The 13,078-nt window shown below is 36.5% G+C and overlaps 1 protein-coding gene across 5 annotated transcripts in view; it reads left to right on the top strand.

Moving 5' to 3' along the window:
• The first annotated feature begins 3,417 nt into the window (after nucleotides 1–3,417).
• The window catches only part of LOC117913774 (eIF-2-alpha kinase GCN2), a 105,691-nt gene continuing 96,030 nt past the window's right edge, over nucleotides 3,418–13,078 (top strand). For all 5 annotated transcript variants that reach the window (XM_034828806.1, XM_034828809.1, XM_034828808.1 and 2 more), the window contains exons 1-5: nucleotides 3,418–3,700; nucleotides 9,509–9,577; nucleotides 9,666–9,725; nucleotides 9,810–9,915; nucleotides 12,098–12,202. In XM_034828806.1, the coding sequence (XP_034684697.1) occupies nucleotides 3,576–3,700; nucleotides 9,509–9,577; nucleotides 9,666–9,725; nucleotides 9,810–9,915; nucleotides 12,098–12,202 (465 nt within the window). In that variant the 5' untranslated portion in view covers nucleotides 3,418–3,575. The remainder of the gene's footprint in view (nucleotides 3,701–9,508; nucleotides 9,578–9,665; nucleotides 9,726–9,809; nucleotides 9,916–12,097; nucleotides 12,203–13,078) is intronic.

Genomic DNA, 13,078 nt, shown 5'->3' on the forward strand with positions numbered 1-13,078 from the left:
TTAACTGTCCTACAGGGACATCAATTCATGTTGAAGTATTTGCAGCCGGGATATATGACTTTGTCACTTTCTTTGAATCAATGAATGCGTCTAGTAATTGATTTGCAAGATTTTGCAAATGAATGATCATTTGAACTTCTAGTTCATATTGACTTGTATGAGGATCAAGATGGGTCATAGTATATGTTTTCCAACTAATTTCTCGTCGTTTTTCAGGAATGACTTATCTTCCTTTAATGACGGGAAAACACTCTCATTAAAATGACAATCTACAAAGCGAGCTGTAAAAACATCGCTTGTCAAAAGTTCAAGATATCTTATGATAGATGGAGAATCAAAACCTATATAAATCCCAAGTCTTCGTTAGAGACCCATTTTAGTGCATTGTGTAGGTGCAATTGGTACATATACTGCATAACCAAAGATTTGTAAGTGAGAGATATTTGGTTGTTTTCCAAGCACAAGTTGTGAAGGGGAGTATTCATGGTAAGTTGTAGGTTGAATATGGACTAAAGCTGCAGCATGCATAATAGCATGTCTCTAGGCGGAAATAGGTAATTTGGTTTTCACTAGTAATGGTCGAGCTATTAATTGGAGACATTTGATGAAGGATTGTGCTAAGCCATTTTGGGCATGATTATGGGCAGCAGGATGCTCAATATTTATCCCTACTGACATGTAATAGTCAATGAATGTTTGAGAAGTAAATTCACCAGTATTATCAAGACGTATTGTCTTAATTGGATGATTTGAAAATAGTGTTCGTAATTTGATTATTTGTGCAAAGAGTCTAGCAAAGGCAACATTACGTGTAGAGAGGAGACAAACATGTGACCACCTAGTATAAACATCTATTAAGATAATAAAATAACGGAATGGTCCACATGGTGGATGGATAGGCCCACACATGTCCCCATATATTCTTTCTAAAAAGACTAGTGACTCATATATGACTTTAGTAAAAGATGGTCTGACTATCAATTTACCTTGTGAGCAGGCAACGCATGAGTATTCATTGGGCGAAAGAATCTTCTGGTTCTTTAGTGGATGCCCATGTGAGTGTTCGATTATTCGACACATCATTGAAGACCCTAGGTGACCTAGCTTGTCATGTCAAAGAACAAAAACTTTTGGGTCATTGAACTTTTGGTTCACGACAGCATATGATTAAATAGATTTTATAGTTGTATGTTACAACTTAGAGGAGAAAACCAAGAATTTTTTCATTATAAGCTTCTGGCCAGATATAATGGAAGTAATGTAAAGATATTCTACATTATCTTCATTCATAGTTTCAATATGATATCCATTTCTGCGGATATCTTTAAAACTGAACAAATTTCTTCTGGATTTGCTAGAATATAAAGCGTCATTTATATGGAATCTAGTTCCATTTGGTAGCATTATGTTTGCTCTTATAGAGCCTTCAACTAAGTTTGTAGTACCAAATATGGTACTTACATTAGTTTTTATTAATGTCAATTCGAGGAAATATTTTTTATCTAGAGTTGCACAGTTTGCGAGACATACATCATTCTCATTCATCTTGAGACCAAATAACACATGAATTTCATATATAACTAAAAAAATAAGGCATGATGTAAATAACAAAAGAAAATCAAATGTAAATATAAGAGATAATAATATATTATTTTATATATAAAGTAACATCAAACAATGGTAATCTTCTCATCATTTATTAAATGGTTTGTTGTTTTTTTTCACTGAGACTTCCTAAAAAATCAATGTCATAATAGGTTAGGTCCAATCCATCACCATCGGTAAAGTTCATCTCTATCTCTTTTCCTTTTGCTTTTATTGATGCTTGGTAAAGGTTGACCAAATGTTTGAGCGTATGACAGGTACACGACCATTCCCTCTTCATACCACATCTATAACATTTATTCTCATGGTCTTAGGAGGTTTATCTCGTAAGCACTTCCCATTTTATTATTTTACCTCAATATTGTTCTACTTTTGATGGTGCAATGAGGCTTTCATTTTTTGAGAATTTGATGAATTATTACTATAAGAACCATGGTATTGGGGATTTCTTCCATAACCACGACCACGTCCTCCTCCTTATCCATGTCCACGAGTTTGGGACGATATTGCATTCACTTTAAGGAATGGTTCAGATTCAACTGGACAAGACTAGTGATTTCTTATCAAAATCTCATTATTTTGTTAAGTAACAAGAAGACATTATATTAATTTAGAATATTTTGTAAATCTACGCTCTTGATATTGTTGTTGTAGGAGCACATTCGAGACATGAAACGTAGTAAAAGTTTTCTCTAACACGTCTTATTCTGTGATTTTTTCTCCACATAGCTTTAATTGAGAGCTAATTTTGAAAAGTGCAGAGTTATATTCATTAATAGTTTTAAAATCCTGCAACCTTTAAGTACATCCAATCATATCGAGCTTTTAGGAGAATCACAGTTTTTGGTGGTCATATATTTCCTTCAAATTACTCCATAGAGTAAAATGGTCTTTTATTGTAAGATACTCATTTTTTAAACCCACATGGAGGTGATGACGAAGGAAAATCAATGTTTTTGCACAATCATGCAAAGATGTTTGATTTCCTTCTTTGATCGTAGCTCCAAGATTCATTCCATCAAAATGTATTTCAATATCAAGGATCCAAGATAAATAGTTATTTCCCAAAATGTCAAGTGCCACAAATTCAAGGTTTGTGAGATTCGATATTGTTAAATAACTTCATATATATGATAGAACGATATTATTAGAATCAATTATAATAAATTGATAGTATTGATATAACTTTGATTATAAACAAAATCAAATTTAACAATATGTAACAAAACAAATCAATAATAATATAAATATGTAAAATTTTATTCTATATAAATAACTTAAAGTTTAAGATACGATAATTACCTTTAGAGTAATTCGTGTTGATAATGTGTTATAAAATAAGGATAAATGTAACACAAATAAAGTAACAAAGATAAAATATATCTTACTTTAACAATATATATAATGAGAAGAAGGAATCAGATAAGAGAGTTGAGAAAGTTGAGAGAATGAAAGACAAAAAAAATAAGAGAAAGTAAGAAATTTATTTTTTGCTTAGGGATGCATATTATAAACCCTTTTATTGGCTTTCTAAATGACTTCCATTAATATTTTCATTAATGAATATTAATGGAACTCATAAATAACATTAATGATTTTCATTAATAAATATTAATGAAATTTATAAATAATACTTAATTAATATTTATTATAATTAATGTGGTAGCATTCTTTTTTTTTTTTTTCTAACCACAAAATGATCGGCTTGGTTAATTAATTTAAGTGGGACCCACTCATATGACATCAGCAACCAAGTGTATCCAATCTGGCATGTCTACCTGCAGATTATTTTTCGCCCGCTGTTTTCCCGCCGTTCTGTCTACGCACCAGGCTCTCACTAGAACGATTTCCTGCCAATTTTCTCTGAGTGTCCCTGATTGAAACGCTGCGTTTTGAAAAGCTGCCCAGATTTATAGCCAATTCAAACTCCTGTGCATACGGGGCGAGCAACAGCCAGCAGCGAACCGCAAATGGGCCACAGTTCGAAGAAGAAGAAGCGCGGCGGCGGCGGCCGACGGAGCAAGGGCAAAGACCATCACCTTAACGCCTCCCACTCCGCCGCTGAAAATGATCTATCAGAAGAGATCACTGCGCTGTAAGTCCTCCAAATCGCGAATTTATTCGGAAAAAGCCCAAGTGAAAGCTTCGATGTATTTAGAGAAATTTAGACCTCGTTGAACATCTTTGTCAGCGATACAATATTTATCGGTGCTGAAAACTGGAAAACATTTAAGTTTAATAGTTGTTATAGTGATCAGCGAAAATGTAGGGAGTTGGAGTCTGCTCACTTGCGGTCGAATTTGAATTGTGATTTTGAGGCCATTTGTTAGCGGAAAGGAGAATTGCTTGCTGTTTCTATGCTTTTTTAATGACCTATACCACAAATACCTTTGCTATCACCTGTTTAAGCTTGTTAACGCTAGATTGTAATCGCATCTGTGGATCTATGAACTTATGAGGAGCCGCGGAGAGATTCAACCTAAGTGGTTTCCACGTCCTGTGGGCTCTTATAATGTTTTGTTTTGATGGATGTTCTTTGGATAATCTAGGACAACTTGGGATTGGAGAAGTGGTTTATAACTCATTGTGGTATATTACTTAGAGCATTCCCAAAATGACAAGAGAGGTTGTAAATAAAGGTAGAAGCTTTTACCCCTTTTTTGTAGTTGAGTAATCCAAGAATATGTACTTAATGGCTCTAGGATCTAATTAGATCCTACCCTACTTGGAAGATGAATAAAGCTTGTACACCCAAAAACCTTAAGCGGAAGGGAGTGAAAGAGATTGACATCGGGAAATAGTGTTTCTAAAACCTGGATAAGAGTTTTGGAGTTTAGAGTCTTGGAGCAGCAGCTAAGACAACATCACTCAATTAAATTTAAGAGACATTGTGGGTAAATTGGAAGGCTCTAGTAATTTCCAGTAGATGTCTATTTTTTTTTTCCTCTACTACTCTATTTGGTTGAGGTGCATCAAGACATGAGGAATGGTGAATAATCCAATTTTCAAGAAGATAAGGTCCTAAAATATCGTTAAAACATTCTTTCCCATTTTCTATTTGAAAGACTTTATTTTTTGTATGAAACTGATTTTGAATCATTGTGTAGAATGATTTAAAAATTGTGGCAACTTCATATTTCTCTTTGAGTACAATCATCAATGAATCTTATGAACTTTCTAACAATTGAATAAGAAGTAACATGAGATGGTTCCTATACGTCAATATTATAGAAAACATGATTTCGGATTTTTTATTTTGCATGAAATGGAACATGATGGGTCTTAAACAAGTCACAAATTTCACATTGGACTTTAGAAGGGTCTAGAATAGAATAAACTTCAGAATATAAAAGTTTATGGAAAATAAAGTTTGGATGTCCTAGTCAACAGTGCAACAACCAAATATATATACATATATATATATGTATTTTTTTATATTTTTTATATTCTAAAGTGCCTTAGCAACATGAACTTGAACACTTCCATGCACTTTAGGACGTGGGTAATACAACCTTTTTCTTTCTTCATCACTGCCAATCCTTTTCCCTCTGGCAATATCCTGAAAGACACATTGAATGGGGAAAAAGTTACATAATAGTTTCGTGCTTTTGTAACTTTAGTAATGGACAGCAAGTCACAAGCAACATTGGGGACATGAAGAGCAGATGGTTGTGTCAAAGAAGATAAAGAAATTAAACCCTACCCATGAATGGGAATAAAAGAGCCATTGGCAACCTGACCTTATCTTTTCTTCAACATTGAATATAGGTTAAAAGTGCATGTGTATTACTCGTGTGATCGGTTGCCCTTGAATCAATGATTCAAGGATTAGATGAGATATTATCAGAGACACTCAAAGCTGTATGGATATTACCTAATTGTGCAAAATTACTAGAGTTTAATTTCCCAATCCAAAATTTTGTACAAGGCCTACAGTTGACTTTTGGTTAAAGGGGCATTATCCGAGTGTTGAGCTGTCCTACTTGGTGCACCATTTGTAGTTTCAGAATTCTCGGTGGTAACACTTTGATTTGCCTTCTTATAGGCTGCTTGCCTCCTTTTTTTTTTATAGATAAACACAGAATAATTATATTAAAAGAGGGAAGCAAGAAGGCAACCCGAAGCATACAGGAAGTATACACGAGAAGCCCTAAAAACAAAAAGCACAAGGAAGCATACACTCACCATCCCTCAATTAGAGCCCAACCAATCTACAAAATTAATTAAGGAGTGGGGCTCTCCAACTAAACAAGACTTAGTCCAATAGAAAAGATTACAAACGAAGGAGGTTTTCAATCTTTGGATCGACAAAGCCTCATTATCAAAAGCTATCCTATTTCTTTCTTTCCACATCGTCCAAAATAAACAAAGGGGGGCTGCCCGCCAAATCTTCCCACGCTTCTTGTCTACAAAGGAATCGGACCAGCCAAGGAGAGTGTCTTTAACTGTGAGCTGAAGGACCCAATTAACCCTAAACATCGTAAACATAAGATTCCACAACACCTTCACCTTGGGGCAATGAATAAGGATGTGGTTAATTGTCTCCTCATCATCACAACATAAGAAGCATCTGTTTGCTAGAGACCAACCCCTCCTTTTGAGATGATCTTGGGTTAGGACCTTCCCCCAAGAAGCTTCCCAAGCAAAAAAACCCACCTTAGTAGGCACGCAAGGGCTCCATATGATTCTCCACGGAAACGGGACTGCACCACCAGAATCCAGAATATTGTAAAGGGATTTTACAGAGAAAATCCCATTCTTAGAAGCATTCCACACCACTCTATCCTCCATCCCAGCATTGAGCCTCTTTCCTTGAAGGACCGAAAGAAGACTCGCCACCGCCTCCAACTCCCAGTCATTAAAAGACCTAGAAAAACAAGGGTACCATCCCCCCACATCCCCCATATAATCCCAACAATCCTCTACCCACGCATCTTGGGAAACCGCAAAGGCAAACAGAGAAGGAAAAGCCTCACATAGGGGAGTGTTTCCACACCAAATGTCCTTCCAAAATTTCACCCTTCTACCATCCCCTACAGTGAAGGAAGCGTTTTTAAACAATAGAATGCCTTCCTTTCTAATTTCCTTCCACAACCCCACCCCATAGCCTTCCCTAACCTCACAAGAGATCCACCCTCCTTCTTCTTCCCCATACTTCGAGCTGATAACAAGTTTCCAAAGAGACTCTCTTTCAGCCGCAAAGCGCCAGCTCCATTTACACAATAGGGCCCTATTGAGGATAGAAAAATTTATGATCCCCAATCCACCCTTCATTTTATGAGAGCGAACCACATCCCATTTTACAAGATGGGACCTCTTCTCCAATGCACCCCCTCCCCAAAGGAAATCCCTTTGGATTTTCTCAAGTCCCAATCTTACAACTCTTGGGATACGCATCAAGGACATAAGATAAATCGGCATGCTAGCCAAAGTGCTCCGAGTGAGAGTAATTCTCTCCCCCTTAGAAATAAACTGCCTCTTCCACAAAGCGAGTCTCTTCCTCGTCCTTTCTTCCACACCATCCCACACAACCACCAATTTGTGAGGAGCACCTAGAGGCAGCCCCAAGTAAGTGGAAGGAAGAGAACCCACTTTGCAGCCCAATTCAGAAGCCAAGACCTTAGCATTCTCAACTCTTCCCACCAGCAGAATTTCGCTCTTTTCCAGGTTGATATTCAGACCAGAAATGGCTTCAAACCACATTAAAAGCCAGCTTAGCATAGCCATTTGGTCTTGGGAGTCCTTGCAGAAGACCAGCGTATCATCCGCAAATAAAAGATGAGATACTTGAATCCCATTTCCACCCCTTCCCCTTAGCCTGCAGCCGGATAGAAAGCCCCCCCTAACCGCTTTGTTAATGAGGCAGCTTAAGGCCTCCATTCCTAAGATAAACAAGTAGGGGGAAATGGGGTCCCCTTGCCTTAACCCTCGAGTGCTCTGGAAGAAACCTGCTGGCGAACCGTTAATCAGAACTGAGAAGGAGGCAGTGGAGATGCACCACCTGATCCAGCCGGCCCACTTCTCCCCAAAGCCCATTTTTTGCATCACTGACATCAGAAAATCCCAGTTAATATGGTCATAAGCCTTCTCTAGGTCCAGTTTGCATAACACACCAGCTTCATCCCCTTTCAACATCGAGTCTATGGCCTCGTTAGCAATTAACGATGCGTCAAGGATTTGCCTTCCTTCAACAAAGGCATTTTGGGAAGAAGACACCACCTTACTCACTACTTTCTTCAGCCTATTGGCTAGAACCTTGGCGAGAATCTTGTACAGACCACCCACCAAGTTGATGGGTCTATAGTCACGTAAATCCTCAGCCCCACCTTTCTTGGGGACTAAAACCAGAAACGTGGAGTTAAGACTTCTAACGAATTTTCCCCTCTCAAAAAAATCCTTAAAGAAGCCCATAATTTCATCTTTGACAAAATCCCAACAGAAGAAGGTTTTCCATGTAGTTTTCAACATGTTTCTCTTACATATCTCAGTTTGTTGTAGTAGTGTGTAGTCATGCCACCTAGTATTTTTCCTGACCAATAGCAACATGGTTAGCACTCTCTAAAACTATTTTAAGTATTGAGCTTTCTTGTGAAATAAACTTCATTATCACAGCCTTGTGATCTTCTTCAATGCTTATGTTATTCAGATTGAGCTCGGCCAAAAATTCAAAGACTCAGTCTCGTTCTAACATCGATGCTAGCATCACCACATCCTCCAATGCTTTCATGTGTAAAGGTTGATGCAAATCCAATTCCTACCATAAACCCACCATAGTGGTGTAGTAGGCAGTCATAGTGAGATCTGCTTACTTTGTATTACGAATTGTTGTCTTCAATTCAAGTGTACGTGCAACATTCCTTTCTTGGAATATGTTTACCACATTCCAAACTTTTTTTGGCAGTAGAAAGGAATAGAAAAGGTTTATTGATCTCAAGTTGCATGGAGTTAATCAACCATGAGACCGGACCACCCATAATTCAAAAGAAGGATATGAGATTTTTGGTACCTTAATGGCACCATTCAAATACTCTTATCTTTCTTCTGCTCTTAAGGAAAAGTTGCACAACTTGTGACCTCCCAAGAAAATGCCTACCATTATATTTTTCAGAAGTAATTTGGAGGGTTGGATTATTGTAATGGGTGATGGATCAAGGTTGATGGGTTGTCTCAATAGGAGTTTTTTTTCCTTCTCTAGAAATTCCTGCCATTGGAAAAACTAATTGGCAGAAAGAGAAGAAAGAGAAGGAATATAGAGATGATGAAAGGAATGGTGGCAATGAAGGCTAGAAAAATTGCTAGGAAAGGATTGGGATATCATGTACCATTGTTTTTAAAGGCATTCCTCGCAATGTTATTCAAATTGATTAGAACTTAGTGTTAGCAAGGAGAAGAACATTGAGTAGGGCTCTATTCGTTGGAGATGAGATGAACCATATGGAGTGTTGAGTTTCTTTTTGTATATTCCTAGGCATTGTAGAGTTCTCTTGAGTGTCGTGTAGGAGTTCAGTCTTATACTTTTTGATCAATTTCTGTAATTGGGAGGATTCCATATCCTTCTTTTGTATTTATTATCATATTTAATACATATTTTGTTTCTAATAAAAAAAACAAGAAAATGATTTCTAACTTGATTAGACCAGAAAAGTTTACAGGATATTAGGTATAAATACACAATCTGTGTAGCTATTAATGAAAAATGTCTAATATACAACTATTCAATCCCTAGGATTGCTCCATGATCTACTCCAATTTAATCCCTAGAATTACTCCATGATCTACTCCTACCAAATACACAAAATATTGAATCAGATTCTGTGTTGCTCCTGCTAACATTAGTTGAGCTCTTTTATCTTCGCTTCTATATTATCAGGTTCTATAATTGCTATTTATGTGTGATGTTTAGGTGTTCAATATTTCAAGATGATTGCAAAGTTGTTTCAGACCCATATCCTCAAGTCACTATTAAGCTCAGGTTGGTTACTTTGATGTCATATCAAATTCATTCAGTGAATTTGTAATTTCTTCTAGGGTGAGATTTGCTTTATCTGAAATATGAACAGGCCTTATTCAAAAGATACAGGATACGACAATCTAGATGTTTCTGCTCTTCTTTTAGTAAGGTTAGTGAGGTTATTGTTAGTTTTGTTTTCATTTTGTTTCAATGTGTATTCGTTTTGATAGCTTTTCTCTTAATGTTTTATTAGGTGCTTGCCTGGGTATCCTTACAAGTGTCCAAAGTTGCAGATAACTCCAGAGAAAGGTTTATCAAAAGGTGATGCAGATAATCTTCTCTCTCTGCTTCAGGACCAGGTATGAGGTGCCTCTTGTTTCATTAGTGCCCTTTTTCTGAAAATGATTGCAATGAAAATGAATTGTTATACTTTGTATGTTACATTTAAGTGAAGTTTGAATTTTCAACCAAGAAATGGATGGTCCTAAAAATTGATTTATGGACTGATCTAAGATTCGTATAGAAAAATAAAATTTAAGGGGGCAGAGAGGGGGGGTGGTTTGGTTTGTGTAGAGGTGTCTGAGATTGAAGTTGTCTGGGCGGTTGAGAAAGAGGGATGTTTGTTGATGGTGGGTTATCCACATGATACAGGTGATTAGGAAGGAAACTTGTAAATCTCATTCATACGAAGGCTTGGAATAGTTTATGGTTAATAATGCAAGTCTTAATTGTCAAGATATGTTCTATGATGATATTCTATAACCGGAAACAGGCATACAAGCAGGTCAGCTGGTCACGTCACTTCTTTGGTCTGCTCTGGTCAGGAACACAATCAAAGGAAGAGGCAAAAAGCTCGAGTACGGTCACTGGTCTATTGTATGTAGTGAACAGGGCCCAGCGCAAGCAAGCTATTTTATAACCTCTCTCTTGTCCGGCAAGCAATCGCCATCTCCTACTGAAAGAACTGGATTGTACTAGTATCGATAAGTAGATTCGGGATGGGAATAGAGAATGCATTTTTTCCCTTAGAGCACATTGTTACTTTAGAGTCTGGTTTTATGAACTGCCAAATGTGTGGATAATCATGTTCAAATGAAGGCATGTAGGTGGTTGATGCTTTGAAGCAGAGTGGCTAAGTGATCAAGTGCTAGACAGCTAGAGTGCTAGTGTGCCAAATTAGAATACCATAAAACTGCTGCAGCTTGGAATTCAGAAGGAACTGTTAGCATGGACACATTATTATTTTACAATCAAAATAAGAGTATGAACTGACCTTTACTTGACCTATAACCATAGTGTGAGCATGAAGTTATAGAATAAATCTGATATTATATTCAATAGCAATTCAGACAACCAATTTAGTTGGACAAATATGATAGTTATTGGAACACAAATACCATGAACAAATGTCTTGCTCCTTTTTCTCATGTTCTTAAAGAATTCTGATTGCAATGTGAAGCACAAGTTGTGGTAAAGCACAGAAGATATGAGAATAGGTGGCATCAAAAAATCACAGGAGGTTTAGAACTTGAAGAATGGCATGTTATGACACTGCACAAATCTGCAGCTGTTCAAATGTGATTCCAATATAATCTTGAGCTCTTATTACATGAGATACATATCATGTTTTGATGGTTGTTGTCTTAACTTTTCTTTCTCTTTATTGATTCTTTGATATTCCACTGGCAATCCTAATTGAGAACTTGATCTTTGGCAGAGTTGGAGACTTATCTCTCCTAAGTTAATTTCATGATAAAACATAATCTCTCTGAGTCTTAAGAATTTGATTTGGAGTTTGTTTCATGCTTAATGACTTGATCTGGAAATGAAAATTTATAATTTTCTGGACTATCATTCTTCATTTTTAAAAATTTGTTAGGGATACTTTGTTTAAGAAAAGTTGTACCCCAATTTACCTTTTAATATTAGTATCGATTGTACAAAAAAAAAAAAAAAAAAAAAAAACCTTGTTTGTTTGATTCATATGATTGTTTTGACTTATTTTTTCCGTTTTTATGTACTTACTTTTTAATCTTTATTTGAAGTATTTAGTGCATGTTTTTGCTTGTCGTAGTTAACCTGACACTGAGACTTTAACGAGACGCGTCCTGTTATGTAAAATCATAGTTAAAGCTTTATTATCATCTTAATTAATAGATTATTTCTGTTCTAATGCATTAGATGGAATGCTTTCGGTTTTTTTAATGACTCAAGCTGCTAGATAACCTTTCATGGAAAATTTGTAAACCAAGAGTTGAATTTGAATTTGAATTTAGAATTTTCTTGACATAATTTTCGTGCACTGCTTAGGTGTAGCATGTGGCACCCACTAATTATTATTTAAATAAGGACGATTCTTTGCCTAACATCTTGTTCTTTTATAGAATGAATGGCTTTTTCTGATACTGGAATTTGTCCTCAGAAACATTTTGCTTGTAGCATGCTGTCCTACGGATAGGCCAATTTGATAATTTTCTTTCTTCCTGTTGCTCTTTTGTTCTTTACATATTTATTCAATCAATGAATTTCTATATATTTTAGGCAAATGCTAATGCTCGGGAAGGACGGGTGATGGTTTTCAATTTGGTAGAGGCTGCTCAAGAGTTCCTATCTGAAATTGTTCCAGTTGGTCAATCACATGCTGCTGTAAGTCTCTAAACTTTGCAGCTTGATCACGATTAGTGTTTCAAATGTCTACCCGTTGATTCATCAAATGTCTTGGGACACACTAGATATTTCTTGATGTTTTAAAATGTAAAACTATTGATTATCATTGTTGATTGTGAATCCATATACCAACTTATTGAATTTTCCTACATGGCCGTGGGTGATATTTTTCCTGCAGGGAATCTTTGATCACTGTGCAACATACTGGATTTCTTGTTGTATCAGGCCTGACAGAATTTTCTCTGCTATTATTATTATTATTATTATTATTATTATTATTGTGCGTGTGTGTTTTTTTTTGAATCAGAAGCAAAGTATTTACTGATATGGATTTTAAGTACAAGTTAAGGAGAGGTGCGCATTTGAGATGGATCCTGTTTCATAGTAGGGAATGGGAAAAGGGTTAAGTTTTGGAAGGACTTGTGGTGTGAAGATCAAATGTTGAAAGATGCTTTTCCTATTTTATTTCTCTTGGCTGTAGACAAAGATGGGTGGGTGTCAGATTCTTGGGAGGAGAGTGGGGAGTTGGGCTATTGGAGTCCTTGCTTTTCAAGACACCTTATTGATTGGGAGATGGGAGAGGTGGAGTCTTTGTTTCGGAAGCTTCATTCTTTGGCTGTTAGAAGAGATGTGGAGGATACTTTGAACTGGAGAGAAAGTGGGACTGGTTGTTTTTCTGTTAGTTCTCTCTACTGTTCCTACACAAGAGCTTCTAGTGATCCTTTCCTTTGGTGCATTATTTGGAGGTCTTGGGCTCCAGTGAGAGTGAGTTTTTTTGCTGGGGAAGCGTCTTGGAATAGAGTTTTGACTACCGACCAGTTGAAAAGAAGGGGATGGAACATGCCAAATAGATGT

The sequence above is a fragment of the Vitis riparia genome, chromosome 5, assembly GCF_004353265.1.
Source record: "Vitis riparia cultivar Riparia Gloire de Montpellier isolate 1030 chromosome 5, EGFV_Vit.rip_1.0, whole genome shotgun sequence".
NCBI lineage: Eukaryota > Viridiplantae > Streptophyta > Magnoliopsida > Vitales > Vitaceae > Vitis > Vitis riparia.